Consider the following 23,917-nt stretch of genomic DNA (forward strand, 5'->3'; position numbering starts at 1 on the left):
TAAAATGTAAATATCATTTATTTTTAAACTTAAAACAAATGCCAGATAATAGCAGCACTGTTTTCATTTTTATTAAGAAATAAAAGTCAGTTTTATAAATTTATATTAGATTTGACTAACAGGACAGATGATCATTGGTGCTGAATTTTTACCTTCATCATTGAGACAGGGGTTGAACAATGGATAAAGTTTCTCAGTGAAAGTCTGACCAGTGAAAGAGTAGATATGAGATTTTACATCAACATCATAGAAGGAGATCAGACCCTCCTCATAATCCACAAACACCCCCACCTTCTGAGGAGCCGGTTTCAAGGAGAGGGGAACACGAGGAGAGTCGAGAGCCTTATATCCAGTCTTATTCCTCAGACACACACACCAGCATCCATCTTCAGGACTGAGTGTAATCACCCCTTTCCTGTTAATGGACTCTCGGATCACTCCTAAATCCCACTGAGTCTTCCCTCTGACCTGCACCTCATAGTAAAATCTCCCTGAGGAGAATCCCTCCTTTCCCAACACACAGGAACAAAGATTAAACCTCTCTGGGTTATCAGGGAGATCCTGTCTCTTATCTCTACATGTAACTTGTTTCCCATCATCAGACAGGATGAGGTAAGGATGAGCTGTATCAGGATCCAGAGTCACATCCACTGAGAGACAGAAACACAGCGTACATCAGTTTTATCATTGCACAGTGTGTAACAGTGAAGAAATATAGATTTAGTCATGTGATCAATAAGAGCTCACAAACCTGCATATTGCTGAATTCTCTTCAGTTCTGTTGGGAAAATAATATTGATAATTGGAGAGTTTAAAATTATGAGCTATAACAAAGTACTGTAACAATAAAACTAAAACACAAACATCATATTGATCTAAATATTTTATTACAGATTACACCACAGTGCTGTTGAGTTCTGATTGGTGTTGATTAATTTTCTAGAACAGCAGCTCTGACAGTAGTGCAGCTGCAAATCACAGTTTTATATTAATGCACTCGTTCTAATACCTTAGCGTTTCTATAGTAACAGCTCATTCACAGGGACTTGTACGCAGATGCTTTTTTATAAAAAGACATGTATAATCATTTCTGTAACCTTTATTTCTGTAACATTTATGGAAGGAGTCTCCAGTGTCAGCGCTTTGTGACAGTCAGAGGTAAAGCTGTAACTTTAAGATTTCTGACATCTTCAGGACAGAGGAGTTTACACTTTGTAGCTTCTTGTTAATAGGACTAGGTGTGTTTTTATCTTATTTACATGAGTGAGAAAAAGAGAAGCTTGTAAGGAAATGACTGTTTATAGCTGCTATAACGGAAGTGAGAAAAGAAACTAACTTGTTTCATGGATGTTTCACAACATTCAATATACTGTAACTATAAATGGATAAAAAGTGTGACATGTTATACTTCTATAAATAAAATGTTGGCATATTTCTGTGGTATAAGATGAATAAACTCTTTGGGAAAAGCTGTTATAAGAACAAAATAATAACTTTGGGATGTAACAGTTACTGCTTCATCTTACCTCCCCTTTGTTGATTATTTTCCTAACACAGAGCTTTATAACTTACATCAGATCAAATATCTCTAAATGCACACTGTACAATTCATGGATTTCTGTTATCAGGACATTTCTTCATACATTTCTGAATCAAGATATTCTTAGAGATCATTAAACACTTACTAATCTTGGGAAGCTTCTCCATTTGCTCACTGAGAGTTTCCTGAAGCTGAGACAGAGCTCTCCTCAGAGGCTCCAGACTCAGATGAGAGTTAATTGTGACGTCAGTCCAGTCCTGGGTGTGTGGAGGGCTGCACAGTGACGGGTAAATCTACAGTACAGCAGGAGAGAGGAGAAATCCCTCAGCATGGGGACTGCTGTCCTGTCATGTGCTGCATTGCTATTGAGAAACAGAGGGACTCTGACCTGTAGGAGGTGGAGGTGATCCTCAGTGTGTGAGATCTGCTCCAGCTCAGTGTTTCTCCTCTTTAGCTCAGTGATTTCCTGCTCCAGCTCTTTAATCAACTCTTCAGCCTGCTTCTCTGCTGCTTTCTGCTTCTCCTCCATCACCTGAAGCAGCTCAGCCTGGCTTCTCTCAATGCAGCGCATCAGAGCACTGAAGATCTCCACACCGTCTGCTTTCTCCTTCTCTGTGTTTTTCTAACAGGAGACACATCGAGCTAAATGATTTTATTTCATATGATTATATCAGGATTCTCCTAATGTGTTTTTATAAAGACGTTATTGTCTAGGTTAGTTAAGAGACTCACTTTATTGCGTTCTACAGAGTGTTTGATTTCCTCAATCTTCTTCAGTCGCTCCTGGATCATCTGCTGAACTTCTGCTCGTGTCTTCCCCAACTCAGTCTGAGAAAAATATATATTATGTATAAACTTATTAAAAATAAAGGTGATATTTGTGTTAAATATGCGTCATTAATTTTCAGTCTCTCACCTTCTTCTCTCCACTCTCCTCCTCTATAGGAACAGTGTTGTGAGTTTTGTGGTCTGTCTCAGTACAGAACTGACACACACACGTCTGGTCGTCTCTACAGAACAGCTCCAGGGGTCTCTCATGTTTCTGGCAGATGTAGTCCTCCAGGTTCTCCACAGGCTCCATCAGTTTGTGCTTCTTCAATGAAGAAACTCTCTCATGAGGTTCCAGGTGAGTCTTGCAGTAAGAGGCCATACAGATCAGGCAGGACTTCACAGCTACACACTTCTCTTCAGAGCAGGCTTCACAGAGCACCAGAGATTGGGTCGGTTTTTCTGCAGCGCTGCTGGATTTCTCCTGAACTGACTTCCTAAACGGAGCAGCAAGTCCAGAGATGAACGTATTCACACGTAGTTCGGGTCTTTTAGGGAATTCCTCCTTACACACTGGACACTGGCAGTGTGAACTGCTGTCCCAGAACTCTTTGAGACAGATCATACAGAAGTTGTGTCCACATGGAGTAGAGACTGGATCAGTGAACACATCCAGACAGATGGAGCACTGGAGCTGATCTTCACACAGGACACTGCTGGAGGAGGCCATGACTGACACAGGAGACACCATGAGAGTGGATTTAGACCACAGATAACTTTACACATTATTCATGAAAATTATCCAGAACTAAAGCTCTCAGTGTCGTGCTGTTAGAGTAAAATATAACTTTCTCTGTGTGAGTAAACACATAAAATCCACTTGAACTGTGACAAACCCAGTGCACTTTGAGCAGTTAGTAAATGACAAAACGAACAATAGTTACCGATAGGAACAGGAAGTAGTCTCACCTCTCACTCTGAAATATATACTAATACATTTATCTTATGTTTAATGTGAGCTAAAATCCTGTTCTTTAAGATGAAAGCCCTGTGTGTTTTATCCTGAAGAGGAACTGAACTGGAACAGATCCAGTGTATTTTAAACAGTTTCATAGAAATCAAGTGAAAAACAACTATACAAACAGGAAGTAGTCTCATCTGTAGCACTACTTAGAAATTTCTATTTCTCTTTTCCTCCTGATTCCCCTCTTTTTCCTCTTGTTCCTGTTCTCTTAGTGTTCACCTGCAGTGGTTTTAATCCCTCGAAGAAAGGGAGAGAAGCTTCAAACTGGAGACTGTGTCCTGCTGAAAGGATCTGGTTTTGGTCATGAAACGGTTTTGAGCTTGAGTTTCGGTTCAGCTGAGTGACGTCTCAAGATACACGCCCACTTTTTTGTGCTTTTTCTCAGGATATAATTACAAGTTTTTGCCTCTAGATGGCGGAAATTCCCCCAGTGAACTACAGCGTCTGGATATTGTGTTTTGCTGCAAAATCTTCAAAGCTGTCTCCATCGCTGCAAATATCTGGTTGTTTTTTATTTGTTTGTTTTGTTTTGAAAGCTTCTTAATTTAACAATTTAAGATTTGTATATGTATGAAGACTGCTCGTTGTATTAGTGTTGTCAATTTAAATGAGGTCCTCTAAAAATGTTTATGCAAATATACCTTCAAATGTCATTTCATGTGTTAGACCTGCAGTCTGAGGATTTAAAATCAAATAATCTGAGGCTCATCAGGAAATAAAACAAATTAATTAATTTACAAGTGCAAAGAGAACCTAAAACTACAGGACATACACATGTGTGTACATTACTGAAACGTGTACACTGCGTCTGTTATTTTATCTGGATATATTTTATTTTCCACACTCTCTCATACCAAACCTCACAGATGTTCAGTGAGATCTCAGCTAACTGCACAACATGAACCTTTTTATTTTTACTTTATTTTATTGAGTGTTGTTCTCTTTTCATATAGATTTTATATAGTTAAATTAGTCCAGTTAAACACTCTCTGTTTGTGGAAAAAAATGTAACTTATAAAACTTAACATGGCTTAATGTACAAAATAACTAAATAAACAATGGACAACAAATCTCTCACACAATCATAAACACAATCCTCTGCCCAAAAGACAGAAACCGGTGATCAAAAATGAACACAATGATTTTCATGTCTGGCTTTTAGAAACCCATCAGAAGTAAACATAAGTTTCATGAGGCCTCAAGGAACAGAACATTTTTCTGAGTTATTCTTCATCATAGCCACTGCATTGTATTCTACCCAAAGAATGGCACCATAAACTAAATATAAAGCAGAGATTCATGTTATGCATGTTCTAATAGTTTTTGATAGTGGACAGTAGTTAAACTCAGTACCGTGTGAGAGAAATCGAATATTTCTCGGTCACAGTTTTAACACATTAAACCACCTTAAACTGTTTCCTTATAATGAGTTTCTAAAGAGACAAAAATGTGTCTCATGAAAAGTTCTCTTTAAAGTTAATGTTTTCTCCTTTGAGCAGAAAACCGTGTTTATGGCGAGGTATATGTGGAAGAGATTTGGTATCAATCCATCGTCTTTCAGGTACACTAAGCCACGTTAAGCCACATTTTCCACCTGAAACATTTTAAAATATCCCAAAAAAGGAAGAACAAATGCAGCAGCTGGTAAAGAAGAGAAAGAAGCGTGCAGGAATTATTAATAGTAATAAATGTAAAAAGGCTGAAATGCTGAAACAGTGAGAACCTTCCAGTAATAAACTCTCAATCAGGAACGATGTACTAATCATGTATAAATCATGTAGTTACGGTGTGAGTGTGTGATGTGCCTCTAATCCTCACCTTTGAATGACGTTACAGTAATGTTTTATCGTTTTATTTTCATCATTTTACAATAAAACCTGAGATCTGAAAGGCAAAATGTGAAGTTTACTACCTGCAAAGGGCTGTACTGTTGTAGGTATTGACAAATATGATATAAAATACAGTTAAAGGGTGCATAAACAGGTTTATCTCACTGGATCGGGTTATTAGTAACGTGTATGTAAGTGTGTGTACGTCTACATTAGTGTCTGTAATGAACTACTACTGTATCTGGCGCAAATATGAAATAATATCGTAGAATCGTAACAGTAATTTCAAACAAAACTCCTAATTCAGGAGGTTTACATACGGTAGAAAGCATTTAGTTTATGACCGCTGATCTAGGATTTTATAAAGATTTATATTAACATTTAAAAAATGTAAAACTGTTTGTATTCGGCACACTGAATCTCAGATTGTGTCTATTATACTGTCTGTAGTGTATAGAGATCTGATATAGGGTCTTGTGTAAAGTCTGTCCAGATGTAAGAAATGTGCTGATGGTTAACTCATCATGCAAATTACATTTGATACAAAGTGTTTCTGAATAGCAAAGTGTTTCTGACCCCATCATGAATTCCAGCTTTGAGAAGTTCACATCATACTAATTTTATTAAAAGGTGGTCATTTAGTTCTATGGTTCATTTTTGCTGCACCTCAAGGAAATTATCAGCTATCCTGTAAAGTGGCTGTCTATCTCTTTCAGTGAACTTTGACCTATGGCCACGTTTCCTGCTTGCTGATGCTGTTTGTCCATGTTTGACGCTGCCATGACTTTTGAGACTGTTCCCCATAAACAATGAAATAGTGTTCCAGTTTTCATCACTGATCCCCCTGTAATTCGTGTTCCCGCTGTTTGATGCATGTCGCTTCATAACCTCACACATCAAAGTGTTCATGTTTAGACCTCTCTTACAGCTGATACCTGCAGTGAGCTGTAAATCAACCTAATATAACTATCCTGTGTTTGTTGTTTTTTTTTTGTGTGTGTGTGTGTGTGTGTGTGTGTGTGTGTGTGTGTGTGTGTGTGTGTGTGTGTGTGTGTGTGTGGCCTTTGTGTATGTTTACCTAGAATCTGTTGTTTCTGTTCATATCCTTGTTTTCGTGATTTTACTGTTTGCTTTACATTTTATTTTAATAAATCTGCACTTGCATCCACCGCCTCCTGCATTACATGACAAAACTCATTATCATAAAACAATATACGATGCTTAAAGTGTGGTGTTACAACATTATTTCCGGTAAGTTAGCTAAAAATTGGAGGTACATGAACTAATTAAAATAGAACAATTGAACAATTCATATTTTTTGAAAGACAGTAATATGAGCTAAATAGCTGTGTGACATATTCACCCTCATTAATGTGTGTAGCGTTCATGACCAAGTGACAGATGCAAATGTACAAAACAAAACTCTTTGTACTCCCCCTTTTCTTTTCTTTTTTTCTAAGAAACTGCAACAGGTAAATAACTTGTATCTATGTAGTGAAATAAACTGATATGTAGAACTAAGTGCTGCACATATGTGCAGTTTAAAAACTAATATATATTCTTTACTAATAATGATAAAGTATTTTCAGATCTGAATTAAGCTCCATATGGCATAAAACATTTCCTGTACCACCTTCCTCTACTGTCACTCTGTTTCTTTATTTATTTCTTTATTTATTCTTTATGTTCTCCAACTCTCAATTATCACAGCACCTTTACACAGTGTTACACTTTAAAACAAAACATATCAATCTTTGAAAAGTAAAATCTGTTATAGCTTTTACAGTGTAAGTAAGTCTTAATATTCTTAGACATCACCCCCCGCCCCCGGCCTCTATCTCATGCCTGTGCGCATGCTCTCTCTATAAGAACACAGGGAGTGGTCAGGCTTTAACACACACCACTGCTCTGTCAGTCAGTCAGTCATTAGAGAGACAGGATGGAGTTCAGTCCACTCGCTGTGATGCTCTGTGAGTAAATGTTCTCTTTGTGTCTTCATTAGAGTGAGTGGTGGGGTATAAAGTTGTTCATCTGCAGTCTGAATGTCCTGAGTGATGAGCTTATTGTGTGTTTAGGACATTGTGTGTACTTCAGCATGACTGCTCAGGTGGATCAGTGTATCCATATCTGTTATGAGAAGGGTTTAGTTTGATGTGTAACTACTCTCAGTAACTATGATAGTTCAACAGGTAAGAGTACAAGTAGAGCAAGTTTAAAACACAGGGTTTAAATAATCTAATGAGTGTAAACGAGTCTGTATTGTTGGAATCTGTAGCTGATCTTCTGTGTCCTGATGTCATCTGCTGCTAAAAGGAAATGACCGGATCAACAAAGGAAGTCAGGGTTGTGATTAACTGATATCTCTTTATCTGCTGTGGTGAGATGCTGGTGGAGTTTCCTGTGCACAGAAAGTTTTTAACAAAACCATGTTACTGTTAACTAGACTTACTGAGAAAATGCCGTATGACCTATAGGAAACTTTTAGTTACTTTTATCACACACACACACACACATTGTTAGAGGCCTGAGTTGGCTCTTGTGATTGTACTTCTCTTTTTTTTTAATTCAATGAGGTAAGCTCAGCAGAGTTAAAGGGGAGGAGGTTTGAAGGGAGATGTGTGAGAGATGTTTTACTAATACAGTCATGTTTGTCATTGCATGGTATTTTTAGATTTTAAGGAATCAAAGATTATGTCTCAGATTATTTACATGAGTGTCAAATGACTGGAGTCAATAATCACTCCAAGGTCTTTTACTGCTGTACATGACGAAACAGAAAGGCCATCCAGGAATGTTATTCCTATGTAGGTATGAGCATAGCTGCTGTGCTACAACCTTTTCTAAGATCTTGGAGATTAAGGGGAGATTTGATATTGGCCTATAGCGGGACAGTTGACAGGGGTCGAGGTCAGTTTTATTTAAATCAGGGGTTTGATAACTGCTAGTTTAAATGATTTAGGTACATAACCAGTGCTAAAGGAAGAATTAATTATTTTTAGAAGGGCTTTGATTACTTCTGGAGTAATGTGTTTAGAGACATGTAAGTAAGGGATCTAGTGTAGAAGTTGATGCTTTTGATGAAGAAATTAATAAAATTAGTTCAGTCTCTTGAAGAGAAGTACAACATTGTTATTGTTGATCTGATATTGCTTTATTATTATCTACAGGGCTTAATGTACTAAAGTTGGTCAAAGTGAAAATCAACAACTTCATGTTTGTAGCCAAAGTGTGTGTAGTAGTGATTGTTGGAGACAAATTGTGTGTAGTAGTGACTGTTGGAGACAAAGTGTGTGTAGTAGTGACCGTTGGAGACAGAGTGTGTGTGTAGTAGTGACTGTTGGAGACAAAATATGTGAAGCAGTGACTGTTGGAGACAAAGTTTGTGTAGTAGTACTGTTGGAGACAAAGTGTGTGTAGTAGTGACCGTTGGAGACAAAGTGTGTGTAGTAGTACTGTTGGAGACAAAGTGTGTGTAGTAGTGACTGTTGGAGACAAAGTGTGTGTAGCAGTGACTGTTGGAGACAAAATATGTGAAGCAGTGACTGTTGGAGACAAAGTGTGTGTAGTAGTGACTGTTGGAGACAAAGTGTGTGTAGTAGTGACTGTTGGAGACAAAGTGTGTGTAGTAGAGACTGTTGGAGACAAAGTGTGTGTAGTAGAGACTGTTGGAGACAAAATATGTGAAGCAGTGACTGTTGGAGACAAATTGTGTGTAGTAGTGACTTTTGGAGACAGAGTGTGTGTAGTAGTGACTTTTGGAGACAAAGTGTGTGTAGTAGTGACTGTTGGAGACAAAGTGTGTGTAGCAGTGACTGTTGGAGACAAAGTGTGTGTAGTAGTGATTGTTGGAGACAAAGTGTGTAGTAGTGACTGTTGGAGACAAAATATGTGAAGCAGTGACTGTTGGAGACAAAGTGTGTGTAGTAGTGACTGTTGGAGACAAAGTGTGTGTAGTAGTGACTGTTGGAGACAAAATATGTGAAGCAGTGACTGTTGGAGACAAAGTGTATGTAGTAGTGACTGTTGGAGACAAAGTGTGTGAAGCAGTGACTGTTAGAGACAGTGTTTAGTAGTCACTGTTGGAAACAAAGTGTGTGTAATAGTGACTGTAGGAGACAAAGTGTGTGTAGTAGTGACACTTGGAGACAAAGTGTGTGTAGTAGTGACTGTTGGAAACAAAGTGTGTGTAATAGTTACTGTAGGAGACAAACTGTGTGTAGTAGTGACACTTGGAGACAAAGTGTGTGTAGTAGTGACTTTTGGAGACAAAGTGTGTGTAGTAGAGACAGTTGGAGACAAAGTGTGTGTAGTAGTGACTGTTGGAGACAAAGTGTGTGTAGTAGTGACTTTTGGAGACAAAATGTGTGTAGTAGAGACAGTTGGAAACAAAGTGTGTGTAGTAGTGACTTTTGGAGACAAAGTGTGTGTAGTAGTGACTTTTGGAGACAGTGTGCAATAGTGAATGTTGGAGACAAAATGTGTAGTAGTGACTGTAGGAGACAAAGTCTATGTAGTAGTGGCTGTTGGAGACAAAGTGTGTGTAGTAGTGACTTTTGGAGACAAAGTGTGTACACAACATAAGGGCCACTGTTAGTGTCCAGTCCATATATGCCCCGTCTTATCCTAAGAGCCGATGTTCAAAGAGGGCTTTATATACTGCTTTCGATCTTTCTGAAGTCCTGAATGAACACAAAGTGTCAACAAAGGCCAAATGATTTTGGACCTCTATATTTCCTAGATTTGGAATGACGGAGATGTGGAATTTCGCAGAAGTAACTCACTACAGCCTCTTCGTGTTTGTAAATGCTACAACTGAACATTGTTGTACATATGTACCCACTAATGATGCTCCAGGTGGTAAAATTTCGCATGCTTTAGAAATGATGAAAAAGGTCACTGAGGATCTCCGGCAAGATGAAGAAGGTAAAACCACTTGGTGTCTTTGGTGGGACTTATTCGGATGGTTTTCCCCTTGAGCATCTGCCATCCTCCCTATTATTGTGGTTCTCATCTTTATATTCCTATTCGGACCCTGTATTTGTGCCTGTATTCGTTGTAATATAGCCTCGGTACAAGATTCTGTAACTACAGCTCTTTAGCTCTACTCCAATTGGCCATTCCAATCATGGTTCTTACCCTGAGATGACCCATTCGGCCCCAATTGACATTTACATTCATAACCATGATGCCGCGGTTTCAGCAGCCTCAGATGTGGTCTCACAAACATATCATGACTTTCCTGTGAAAGGGTGATAACCTTCGACTTTCCTTTTGGTTTATTCTATGCTACGCTAGAATAAAAGAGAGGAATGAAAGGAAATTCTCTTATATCATGTACTCTCTTATATTATGAACTGCTATCAAATACCTATAATGAATGTATTCATTTAATTACCTTGTATTCATTTAATTACCTCTTTTAATAAGCTAATCAACTGCCATTTTTCTCATAGCGGGCATGTATTTTCTGTGTCTTGAAAAGACTTATTTTCATAGTGTGCTGTGTGTTTTGTTTTGTCTATCTGGCTGGGACCTGCACCAGTAGAAACCATCCACACACTGCCGTTATCAATGTGTACAATGTGTATAAATACTTCTGTTGTGTGAGTGTGTGTGTTCATTTGGACTCTACAGGTGCCTGAACTCTGCGGTAAACCACACTTTCTAGCTCATAGCAGCACAGAACTAATATTTAATAATTGTAGAACAGGCTGAAAGGGCTGACTGAGATCTGAAGACATAAATATGAGATTCCTGAGATAGTTGGAAATCGAACAATTTGGTGTCAGAAGTGGGATTACTGTGGATCAGGGTAAGTGTTTTTCATTCTTCCGTGATGCGGTGTATTCCCGAACCCGTTGGGGTATATTTTCCTGAGATACGTGGAAACCTAACACCAAGTATCTCAGGAATATAATTATTATGTCTTCCAGACCTCCGTCAGCCCTTTCAGCTTGTTCCAAATTGTTAGATTTCCACTTGCATCAAGATAGTGTTGATCAGTTTTAAACAGGCACTAGTGTATTTAATTTGAGAAGACCATTACTGGGTTTGTGGGTTTAGGGCATACGTTTCTCTCCCCCATGGCTGGTATGGTCTGTGCAACTTTGCTCGACTCACTGATGGAATGTACGTTGTGACAACTGGGGACGTGGTTCATCATGTTTCTACTAGAGCAGTAAGGGCCACTTTTAGTGTCCAGTCCATATATGCCCCGTCTCTCACTTTTATTGCCAGCGGTTTAGACATTAATGGCTGTGTGTTGAGTTATTTTGAGGGGACAGGAAATTTACACTGTTATACAAGCTGTACACTCACTACTTTACATTGTAACAAAGTGTAATTTCTTCAGTGTTGTCAACTGAAAAGGTATAATCAAAAATTTACAAAAATGTGAGGGGTGTACTAACTTTTGTGAGATATTGTGTGTGTGTGTGTGTGTGTATATATATATATATATATATATATATATATATATATATATATATATATATATATATATATATATACACACACAATATATACAAACACATATATATACACACACAATTATATATATATATATATATATATATATATATATATATATATATATATATATATATATATATATATATATGCACACACACACACACATTCACACTCATTCACACCTAGGGGAAATTTAGCGTATCCAATCAGATGGGAAGAAACTGGAGAGATCAGAGGAAAGCCTCTGGGAGGAAATGTCTCTCTTCTGCATGTGTCTCAACCACAATTAACATTCTAGCATGTTAAAGACCTGGGTGAAAAGGTTTTGTGATTAGGACATGTGCAGAAAAAAGTGTGACAGTCCATTGGTTTTATATCCTACTGTTCAGATTAATGTGTGCACTGAGTCCAAATTTCAGTAATAATATCTGAGGAAACATATTTGCTTATTTACTGAAACACACACAGAACAGGACTGAGCTCATTGTTGTTACGAAACGCTGACGGTGACAAACGCGGACAGACGAAGAGATAACGTGGGACGGACAAAAGACAGAACACAGAACGAGATCAGAGTGAGGATTTACTGAGGTAAACAGGTTATCAGGGGCGTAGGCAAAAGCGTAGTCTAGAGACAAGCCGATGTCGGAAACCAGGAAAACGCATATAACTTTAAGGCTTGTTAAACCAACAGAGACGAGGCTGCTGAGCGGATACTTCGCAAGCAGCTTACGAGGCCCTTATATAACTTTAGATGTCTTTCAGGTGTTCATAATCAGAACTCCAGCGAACTCAAGCACGGGCATGGCTGGGAAGTGTAGTCCTCTTCCGCCATGTCCCTGGGCAGCACTACATGTTGTGAACTGCAGTGCTGATTTCACCGTGTCATAACAGAGCCCCCCCGAAAGGGCTCACTCTGGGAGCCGAAGTCCTCCGAGACCTCCCTCCCCTCTGGGGACCCGGTTTGTCTGGATGAGCCTCATGGAAGTCTTTACGCAGACCTGCGTCTAGAATGTCTTGGGCTGGGACCCAGCACTGCTCCTCTGGTCCATACCCCTTCCAGTCTACCAGATATTAAACTCCCCCTCTCCTCCGTCTGGAGTTTAGAATGTCGCGGACGCGGTAGGCTGGTACTTTACGGTCACTTAATTGAGGGCCCGATAATCAAAGCATGGCCGGAGGCCCCCTCCTTTCTTCTCTCAAAGAAAAACCCGGCGGATGCAGGGGACGTGGAGGGTTGAATGTACCCCTGCCGGAGACCTTCCTGAATGTACTCCTCCATGGCCCGCTGCTCCGCTTGGGAGAGCGGGTACACGCAGCCCCAAGGTGGGCTGGCCCCGGGTAGGAGGTCAATGGCACACTCGTAGGGTCTGTGAGGTGGGAGACAACTGGCTTTCTCCTTGATGAACACCTCATGGAGGTCGCGGTAATCTGGGGGGATCTTGATCGGGACAAGAGACAGGGGACTCTCCACAGTCGTGGTGGCCAACAGGACCCCTCAGACAATTCTGCAAGCAATACAAAGACCACTGGGTGAGTTGCTTGTCCGTCCAGGAGATTTGGGGATTGTGCCATTCTAGCCAGGGTAATCCAGGTATAACGGGGTGTCTGGTGGAGACTGTGAGGTAAAAGACCAGAGTTTCATGATGGAGGGTGCTAACCTGAAGGCAGACTGGGAGTGTGCTATGGGATATAATGCCTCCTCCTATGGGCGACCCGTCTATGGATTGGAGTTCACGAGGATGGAGTAGGGGATGTATGGGGAGGCCGAGCTCTTGCGCTGTCTTCTTATCTATGAAATTCTCTGCCGCTCCGGAGTCGACGAGTGCTGAAAGAACAAAAGAACGGCCTGAATGCTCTATCATGACTGGTAAAGCCAATGTGTGTGATACATGTGACTGTTTAAGACGCACCCGGGGCACAATGAGGTGGGTTGTCCGTGCTTCTCTCGGGTCCCTCGAGAACTCCTATGAGGGCATTGACGAATGACGTAGGTGCCCTCACCGCAATAGAAGCACCGGGACTCATTACATCTTCTCTCCCTCTCCTCCTCGCGGGTCCGCTCCTGTCCGAGCTGCATGGGTTCGCTCGGTGCGACCGGCTCTGGTGACAATGAACAGTGTGGTACGGGGCGGTTGGTACGGCGCAGGTGATCCAGTTTTGTGGTCAGATCCATGAAAAGTCAGCTGTTCACCCCAACAGGCCAAATCTTGCAGTAACTCCGGATATACAGTGAGGGAAAGAAGTATTTGATCCCCTGCTGATTTTGTACGTTTGCCCACTGACAAAGAAATGATCAGTCTATAATTTTATTGGTAGGTTTATTTGAACAGTGAGAGACAGAATAACAAGAAAATCCAGAAAAACGCATGTCAAAAATGTTATAAATTGATTTGCATTTTAATGAGAGAAATAAGTATTTGACCCCCTCTCAATCAGAAAGATTTATGGCACCCAGGTGTCTTTTATACAGGTAATGAGCTGAAATTAGGAGCACACTCTTAAAGGGAGTGCTCCCAGTCTCAGCTTGTTACCTGTATAAAAGACACCTGTGCACAGAAGCAATCAATCAATCAGATTCCAAACTCTCCACCATGGCCAAGACCAAAGAGCTCTCCAAGGATGTCAGGGACAAGATTGTAGACCTACACAAGTCTGGAATGGGCTACAAACCATTGCCAAGCAGCTTGGTGAGAAGGTGACAACAGTTGGTGCGATTATTCGCAAATGGAAGAAGCACAAAAGAACTGTCAATCTCCCTTGGCTTGGGGCTCCATGCAAGATCTCACCTCGTGGAGTTGCAATGATCATGAGAACAGTGAGGAATCAGCCCAGAACTACACGGGAAGATCTTTTCAATGATCTCAAGGCAGCTGGGACCATAGTCACCAAGAAAACAATTGGTAACACACTACGCCGTGAAGGACTGAAATCCTGCAGCAGAAGGTCCGCTGCTCAAGAAAGCACATATACATGCCCGTCTGAAGTTTGCCAATGAACATCTGAATGATTCAGAGGAAAACTGGGTGAAAGTGTTGTGGTCAGATGAGACCAAAATGGAGCTCTTTGGCATCAACTCAACTCGCCGTGTTTGGAGGAGGAGGAATGCTGCCTATGACCCCTGGAACACCATCCCCACCGTCAAACATGGAGGTGGAAACATTATGCTTTGGGAGTGTTTTTCTGCTAAGGGGACAGGACATCTTCACCGCATCAAAGGGACGATGGACGGGGCCATGTACCGTCAAATCTTGGGTGAGAACCTCCTTCCCTCAGCCAGGGCATTGAAAATGGGTGAAGATGGGTATTCCAGCATGACAATGACCCAAAACACATGGCCAAGGCAACAAAAGAGTGGCTCAAGAAGAAGCACATTAAGGTCCTGGAGTGGCCTAGCCAGTCTCCAGACCTTAATCCCATAGAAAATCTGTGGAGGGAGCTGAAGGTTCGAGTTGCCAAACGTCAGCCTCGAAACCTCAATGACTTGGAGAAGATCTGCAAAGAGGAGTGGGACAAAATCCCTCCTGAGATGTGTGCAAACCTGGTGGCCAACTACAAGAAACGTCTGACCTCTGTGATTGCCAACAAGGGTTTTTAAACCGAGTACTAAGTCATGTTTTGCAGAGGGGTCAAATACATATTTCCCTCATTAAAATGCAAATCAATTTATAACATTTTTGACATGCGTTTTTCTGGATTTTTTCGTTGTTATTCTGTCTCTCACTGTTCAAATAAATCTACCATTAAAATTATAGACGGATCATTTCTTTGTCAGTGGGCAAACGTACAAAATCAGTAGGGGATCAAATACTTTTTTCCCTCACTGCAGGCAACGACGGAACGCGGTCTTAAGGGCTGGTTCGTTCCAGCCGCTCCGGGCAGCAATAGTACGAAATTCTAGGGCATACTCCCTTGCGGTACGTGAGCCCTATCTAAGCTGCATGAGCTCCTCATCAGTCTCCCAGCCATCAGGAGAATGGTCAAAGGCGTGCTGGAAATGGGCGAGGAAGTCTGCTAACGAGGGTCTGACACTGCCTCCTCGCTCCCACTCTGCCATAGCCCAAGCCAGGGCTGTTCCAGAGAGGAGCCATAAAATGGGTCAACTTATGGACCTCCGGCATATCCCGGTGGCTTTCGAAGAATAGCGCGCATTGTAACATGAAGCCCATGAAGCTCCCCAGCATATCTCTCAGTTGTAGGCAGAGGCGGGTTGTGAGCCGTCGGCGCTGGAGTGTGTGCAGCTGGCGCTGAAATGTGCACAGCCGGTACCGGATTGTGCGCAGCCGGCGTGGGCTGAATATATCCTGAGGCGGTCAACGGTGTGGCCAAGGGTGTGGCGATGGTAGATGCGGAAACGCTCAATCGCAAGACCTCTGCACGTAACGTGGATAACTTGTCCCGATACACTACTAGAGCGCGATTTTGGTCCAGGTTATAACGTTGCCAATCCGGGGTGCGCGCTGCCTCCATTGTTCAGCGAAGTATTCTGTTATGAAACGGTGACAGAGACAAACACGGACAGACGAAGAGACAACGTGGGACTGACAAAAGACGGAGCATGGAACGAGATCAGAGTCGCGATTTATTCAGGTAAACAGGTTATCAGGGGCATAGGCAAAAGCGTAGTCTAGAGAACACGCATGTTACTATAAGGCTTGTTAAACCAACAGAGACGAGGCTGCTGAGCGGATACTTCGCAAGCGGCTAACGCTAACAAGGCCCTTATATAACTTTAGATGTCTTGCAGGTGTTCATAATCAGAACTCCGGCAAACTCGAGCGCAGGCTTGGATGGGAAGTGTAGTCCTCTTCCGCCATGTCCCTGGGCGGCACTACATGTTGTGAACTGCAGCGCCGATTTCGCCGTGTCATAACAATTGTTGTACTTTAGTTTTATACTTTACTTATTATTGAAACAGCTCAACATATTGTATTTCTTTCAGATGGTTAGATTTATGCTATAATTTAATGTTTTGAGATCTGTGTGTCTAAAATGTGCTGTTTTCAATCACACACTGAATATTTTCCATGTTTTCATCATGTTCTGTTTCTGTTCTCTTTTTAGTGCTGATTTCACTTATGCCAGTGCCACATGCTCAAGGTGATTTATATTTTCTCTATATTCTGTGTACATGTTTGATATTTTATTGGAGCTGAGAAGGTTGTGTTTGTACTGTACCATGCAGGATTTAATAATTTGTTAAGATTTTTATCAATACCATTTTATTTAGCAGAAAGGAAATCCCTTTAACCTTTACTCTGATATCAGTTTATTTCATGTTTAGTTTCACTTTGTGCTCTTGGTGCATTCACACACTCTTTATTTTCTGTCTTGTTGTTTTTTAATAATTATTTTTACTTATGATGTATAGTGTGATAGCATTAGAACAGAATGAGCAATAATGTGTTAAATGACTCTGTTCACCTCTGTACACTTGGGGTTTACTTTATATATAATTTATTAACACTAGAATGTTTTTACAGGGAGTCCTAAAGCTGTGGTGTCCATAAAGCCTGATACACATGTGTACAGCGGAGAGAGAGTTACATTCAGATGTGACGTACAGGGAGGAGGAGACACTGAGTGGACATACAGCTGGTATAAGAATAATGACACATTCTATAAAGACAGCACAATGCAGGAGATCAGTATCTGGTCTGTTAGAGACTCTCTCAGTGGTAACTACACCTGCAGAGGACAGAGCAATGACTCTCAGAGCTCAGAGATCAGTGATGCTGTTACTCTGACTGTATCAGGTGAGTCTGTTTCAGTAACATCTGGATTTTATAGTTTTACATTTACATTCTACAATTGTGGTGAGTACTGATGCACGATATGGAGAAAAAATGTGATGTGTGATAATCATTTAGGATGATGCAATAATGATAGGTAATGCAATAAATTCACGATTAACATCTGCAAAATCAAATTTTCCATTTTTTTTTTTTTTAAAACCAACATGTTTAAATCTCCAAGCCATTTTTTCAGTGTTGTACCAAATTTCTACTCTCTGGAAGAATCTTCCTGTGCGTACACAGTAGGAATAATGATGCTATGCACATGAAACTGAGATTTAAAGCATGTTTTGTAATGGGCCACATTACACATTAGTCCAATGTCAAGTGTTTATGGTGTTTTTACCTTGCTGATAAACAATTACATCATTAACACATTTTTTCAAGAGCTAAGTTTATGGCACCACGTTTATTGTTCTATTTCAACTTTAGTGAAATAACAGAGATTAGCTCTTCTTTCCCCCAATCTTACAATTCACTTGAGGTCCTTAATATGTTTTACATTTTAAACATTATTCCTAAATCCCTTTTGTGGATTGTGGATGTGAGATCTGATGAGTCATATTGATTAATGAAGACTGCATTTTTGTAAGATAATTTTATTTAGGTGTAAATATGATGTAAAAATAGTTCAATTCAGACCTGTACTTACACTCATCTAATGTCTTAGTTTTGTATCCATACTGTATTTAGTAACCAGTTGATCTGCATTACACATTCATAAGATTGTTATTGTGCATAAAGTAAATGTACAGATTTATAATTGTGTGTTTCCTGTGTAACAGAGAGACCAGGGGCAGTACTGAGTGTATCTCCACAGAGCTGGCTGACTGAAGGAGCCTCAGTGACTCTAAGCTGTAAGGTTACAGACTCCACTTCAGGCTGGAAATTCCGCTGGTACACAGGTGTTCCCTACAGACATAATGAAGACATGTTCACGTTTAGACCGGTGCCCCTCTCAGACAGCAGCAGAGACTCCTACACTATCAGTCCTGCTGCTCTTAAACACACAGGAGTTTATGAGTGCAGAGCAGAGAGAAGAGAACGAGTTTATCACACACATTACAGCAACCAACAGCCGCTATGGATCACTGGTGAGGAAAAATAACAACAATAGTGCAATGGTGGAGTGTTGAATATAGTGTATGTGTAAATGAAATAGTTGACTAGCCCTAAGCACTGGTAGAGGATTATTCTCCTTCAAATAGCACTGTTTAATTAAACGAGGTGTGAATGTGTTCAGTGTAAGTTATGTCATGAAAACACAATCATAATAACACGTGAATTATAATGTTCTGTGTTTAAGGTGAATCTCCTCCAGTCTCTCTGATCATCAATCCCAACAGAACTCAACACTTTACTAAAGACTCTCTCTCACTGAGCTGTGAGGACCAGAGTAAATCTACTGGATGGAGAGTGAGTCGATACACACACAGTTCCGGAGGGTTAGATTGTTCATGGTGGAGATCAGTTACAGGATCTACATGTGAAATCAGCTTCCTCTCCACATCCGACACTGGAGTTCACTGGTGTGAGTCTGAATCTGGAGAAAACAGTAATCCTGTCAACATCACAGTGCATGGTGAGTCTTCATGTAGTGTGTTTATTGTTAAAGGAAAAGGGAAATGTTTCATTACAGAATATTCAGAACTCTGAATTTCCAACTGGGAGAACTGTTCAACAAGACACACTGAACTGGTTTATCTCAGTAATGTTTTGAAAGTTCTGAATGTTTTGTCATTTTAATATTACCTGAAGACAGCAACAGAACGGCACAGTGGAGTTTCTCTCATGAGCTGAATCAGCTACGGTAGTGCAGGTAAAACACTGAATGAGGCTGTAATGTGACTCTACGCAACTGTAGTTTTACACTCCTAAAGAGTTTTCATCCAATTCAACTCCACAAACACAATAACACTAATGAGTTTCACACTGAAATCAAGTAGTGTTGATCAGAGTTTGCTTAAATAACTGCAGTCTCTGTAACTTTCAGTCAGTATTGGCTTTATATTATATTACAGATAAATTAGTTTATTATAGAATTACACACCTTCAACTAAAGATAACTTGTCAGTGTCTGTATGAAGAAATATTCATGTTTTAATTTTTTGCTGTACATGTGATTTTCGGTGTTCTAGATGGTGATGTGATCCTGGAGAGTCCTGTCCATCCTGTGACTGAGGGACATCATCTGACTCTACGCTGTTTATATCGCAATGCAAAGTCCTCAAACCTCCGAGCTCATTTCTATAAAGATGGATCAGTTCTCCAGACACAGACTAGAGGAAAGATGATCATCTATAACATCTCAAAGTCAGATGAAGGTTTCTACCACTGTAAACACCCACAGAGAGGAGAGTCACCGAAAAGCTGGGTCTCAGTCAGAGGTGAGAAATCATTTCAATATTCATTTAAATACAACTGTGAGTGAATGTGTTAAACTCAGTATATTTACATAATGTAATCTATAGTGCTTAGTTTATGTAAGTACACGTACAGTATGGTATTTGTGCACGAGTGAACATGGATTAATTTCTACTGCAGTTTGAGTAAAACATACAAACAGTTCATCATGAATAAAGTGTTATTATAATGATTATTTTATTCAGATTCCTGTCCATCAGGTGTACAACAGGTGTAGTAGTGACTGTTATAACACTATAAGTGATAGTGATAACACTATCATACTGGTGATCATAGACCGATTCTCTAAATCTCTGCACCCCATTCCTCTGCCCAATCTAGCATCTAATGTAAGACGGCTGAGCTCCTCTTCCAGCATGTTCCACTTGACTTTCATATTTGAATAAAATCTATGCACACATACCAACTGTACCCCTGCACCAACATGATAGATCAGGCTGGTTCTTCAAATCTGGCCCTCGAGGTCCACTGTCCTGCAGAGTTTACTTCCAAGAGTCATTTTTACAGCAGAATGCTACTAAAGAGGACTTATTTATGTTAAAATGTTAGGCTTGTATCTGTGCCAACACCAGAGATATTCAAGCTGAAAGGTGGTTTTCGTTTACAGCTGTATAACCAAAATTTGTTGTGTGCCATGAAACAAAGATGGCCGTCTTTGTGTAAAAAAAAACAACAAAACAACTGGTGATTTTATAATGACAATACATTGTCTCACTCAAAAAAAAGAAAACTAAAACTTTAGAGCAACCAACTTTGCAATTATTGGACCACCTGAGATGGACTGACCCTATTGCTCTTTTGGTTTTGACTTTGATCTTTTGTGATTCTAGTTTTGTCTACTTGACTCTGTTTACTTATCACCTGAACATAGCCTGTTTATTGACTCTGCTTTTGCCTGACACTTGCATCATTTTTGATATTCATTTATTCATTCAATATTACATATTGATAAAAGAACATTTTTGGAACCACATCCGCTCCTAGGCCTGAGACAACGTACAACATATTTTTATGTTTTAATTATCCATCCATTTTCTATACCGCTTATCTTTATTGGGTCAAGGGGAACCTGGAGCCTACCCCAGGCAGCACGGGGCACAAGGCAGGGGGCACCCTGGATGGGATGTCAATCCATTGCAGGACACAATCACACACACATTCACACACTTTGAACACTTTGTTAATGTTTCCTCCGGAGTAACCAGAGGAAACCCCCGAAGCACGAGGAGAACATGCAAGCTCCGCACACACAGGGAAGTGACAGGAATCGTCCACTCAACCCTGGAGGTGTGAGGCAAATGCACTAATCACTAAGCCACCGTACCCCCATATTTTATTTATACTTTTTTCAAATCAACATTAACCTATCACATTCAGCATTGATGTTTGTCGTTGTTGTGTAATAGCGAGGGCACTGAGATAGCATGCTGCAATATAATTTTTCATTTCGTATTAATTATATAATATTTTTTTCTGTGTAAGATCTAACTGAAATGGCAATGTTCATCACAATCACTGTTCCACCACCTTACAAATTCCACTTTAATCTTTTAATAAACTCTGGATAGAACACAAGTCCATGGTAGTGCACCATACACACACACACACACACACACACGCACAGAGTTATTTTGAGGGGACAGCAAATTTACACTGTTATACAAGCTGTACACTCACTACTTTACATTGTAGCGAACTGTCATTTCCTCAGTGTTGTCACATGAAAAGTATATAATCAAATATTTACAAAAATGTGAGTGGTGTACTCACTTTTGTGAGATACTGTATATATATGTGTATATATATGTATGTATGCATGTATGTATGTGTGTATATGTATGTGTATATATATATATATATATATATATATATATATATATATATATATATATATATATATATATATATATATTGCAGGAAATGAGCCAGCGGTGGGGGGGAAGGAGGCCGTTGTAAAGTTTCCAAATGAGTTTTTTCTTTATTTGTGGCGTTCAGGGGTTTGTGTGTGTGTGAGTGCGCGGGTGTATGTGCATGCTCGCGTGTGCTTGCATGTGGGCGTGGGATGCAGGATTTGCCGGAGTCGTGCCAGTGCTTTCCGGACAAATGAGGGCTCTTCTAGGCCGTCAGGCAGCCCCGCGTGTGTAGTCAGGGAGCAGAGGCTTCGCTCCGATCCGAATCTTCTGAAAAGAAAACACACACACACACACACACACACAAAATGCAGATTAGTCAACACCGGAAATGTCAACAACAATGAGAGTTAGTAGGAAGCCACGCGCACATATCACGTGAGAGGATTCTTCCCAATCGAGCGGTCGAGCGGCCTTTTATACTCTCCCCTGGTCTGCTGGATGGTGGAATTATCCCGTGCGGCGCACCATTCATCGGCCAAGGGTGTGTATCGGCGACTCCTCCCCACGTGCATTCTGGCCAGCAAAAATCTTGAAGCGGGACCGTCTCTTCAGCGCTAGCGCAGCAGGCGACTTTAGTTCCTTGTGTGCCGGCTGTCGGTCCGTCGCAACAGTACCCCCCCCCCCCCCCCCCCCCCCCCCCAGCCCCAGGGCATCTTTTAGAGCTTGGAATTCCCCCTCTGCTTCGGCTGACCTTTTCGCCCAGTCCGGCTGGCCCTTTTTCGTGAGATATCTGAGAGGGGGGAGGCTATAGGGGTGAAATTAGGCACGAACCGGCGATAATTCCCTGCCAACCCCAAAAAGGCACATACCTGTTTTTTTGATGTAGGCCGGGGATAGTCTTTTACTGCCTCAATTTTCTTCATCTGGGGCTTCAGCAGGTCCTGGACAATACGATACCTGAGGTACCGTGCTTCCATTAGGCCCAAGTGGCACATTTTGGGGTTGGCCATCAGCCCGGCCTTCCGGAGCTCCTTCAGGACCTCCCCCAAGTGGGACAGGTGGTCCGACCATGTGGAGGAATGGATAACCACATCTGCGACACCCACAGCTGCGAAGGGATGATGTGGATGCAGGACAATGTCCATTAGTCATTGGAACGTTGCGGGTGCCCCATGGAGCCCGAAGGGGAGGACCCGATACTGCCATTGTCCGTTTGCCATGCTGAAGGCCATCTTCGGTCTTGCCTTTGGGGCTAGGGCCACTTGCCGGTACCTCCCTTGGTTAGGTCCAGGGTTGATATGAATTGGGCCCTCCCCAGTCGCTCCACTAGGTCGTCCACTCAAGGGAGGGGATAGCTGTCAAATTCTGAGACCTGGTTCAGCTTCCAGAAGTCATTGCATAGCCGCATACTTCCGTCGGGTTTCGGTACGACCACGATGGGGCTAGACCAGGGGCTATTAGAGTTATCGATGATTTTGTCTCGCGGCGTTCGGCCAACCTCCTACTATATAGCCTGGTGGCGGGCCTCCAGGACCCCTTAGGGCAGCTGCCGCACCACTACTCCCGGCGGGGTCTTGATTTCGTGGTGGACCAGTTGCGTCATTCCTGGGAGGTAGAAAACACATCCATGAACTGACCCACTAACTCTGATAACTCCTGTCTTTGCCCAGGAGTGAGGTCTTCACCCAGCTGGACCAAGGTACCCTCCTCATGGCCCGTCTCTAGGGTCATGAACGCAGACACTACTGGTGCTGGCTCCACCCATTTCTTTAACAGATTTATGTGGTATGTTTGGGTGTCTGCTCGCTTACCGGACTGTTGCAGGCGATAGTTCATGGCCCCTTCCTCTTGAGGACTGTGTATGGCCCTTGCCATAGGACTGGGAACTTGCAGGCACTGTTTGGCACTAGGAGGAGAACCTGATCGCCAGGTTGGAATTCCTGGGGTTGTGCTGGGTGGTCGTACACTTGCTTTTGCTCCTCCTGGGTGGCTCTCATATGCTCCTGGACGATTGGGGTCACTCGGTCAATCCTCTCCTCCATTTCCTGCACCTATTCAATAACTGAGCAGAATGGGGAGGGCTGTTCCTACCAGGCTTCCCTGGCCATGTCCAGCAGTCCTCGAGGTTGCCGTCTGAAGAGGATTTCGAAGGGGGTAAAGCCCATGGAGGCCTGGGGGCACTCCCGGACAGCGAAAAGGACGTAGGGCAGGAA

At 41.5% G+C, this 23,917-nt stretch overlaps 2 protein-coding genes across 7 annotated transcripts in view; one reads left to right on the forward strand and one right to left on the reverse strand.

The window, feature by feature from the left end:
* LOC108268234 (E3 ubiquitin-protein ligase TRIM39) lies at positions 1-3,676 on the reverse strand. Its single transcript, XM_017473090.3, has 7 exons — positions 3,552-3,676; positions 2,457-3,040; positions 2,273-2,368; positions 1,929-2,162; positions 1,686-1,833; positions 752-778; positions 1-650 (listed from the first exon to the last, which is right to left on the reverse strand). Exons 2-7 carry the CDS (start codon positions 3,036-3,038, stop codon positions 106-108), a joined length of 1,632 nt encoding a protein of 543 aa, XP_017328579.1. The 5' UTR covers positions 3,039-3,040; positions 3,552-3,676; the 3' UTR covers positions 1-105.
* Positions 3,677-7,064: 3,388 nt separating this feature from the next.
* Positions 7,065-23,917, forward strand: part of LOC108268206 (Fc receptor-like protein 5) — a 54,663-nt gene continuing 37,810 nt past the window's right edge. For 5 of the 6 annotated variants that reach the window (XM_053681700.1, XM_053681698.1, XM_053681696.1 and 2 more), the window contains exons 1-6: positions 7,075-7,131; positions 16,697-16,732; positions 17,116-17,388; positions 18,213-18,521; positions 18,734-19,009; positions 19,566-19,814. In XM_053681700.1, coding sequence (XP_053537675.1) covers positions 7,101-7,131; positions 16,697-16,732; positions 17,116-17,388; positions 18,213-18,521; positions 18,734-19,009; positions 19,566-19,814 — 1,174 coding nt within the window. In that variant the 5' untranslated portion in view covers positions 7,075-7,100. Of the gene's footprint in view, positions 7,132-16,696; positions 16,733-17,115; positions 17,389-18,212; positions 18,522-18,733; positions 19,010-19,565; positions 19,815-23,917 lie in introns of all 6 variants that reach the window. The other variant, XM_053681695.1, reaches the window with a different exon arrangement.

The sequence above is a fragment of the Ictalurus punctatus genome, chromosome 7, assembly GCF_001660625.3.
Source record: "Ictalurus punctatus breed USDA103 chromosome 7, Coco_2.0, whole genome shotgun sequence".
Lineage (NCBI taxonomy): Eukaryota > Metazoa > Chordata > Actinopteri > Siluriformes > Ictaluridae > Ictalurus > Ictalurus punctatus.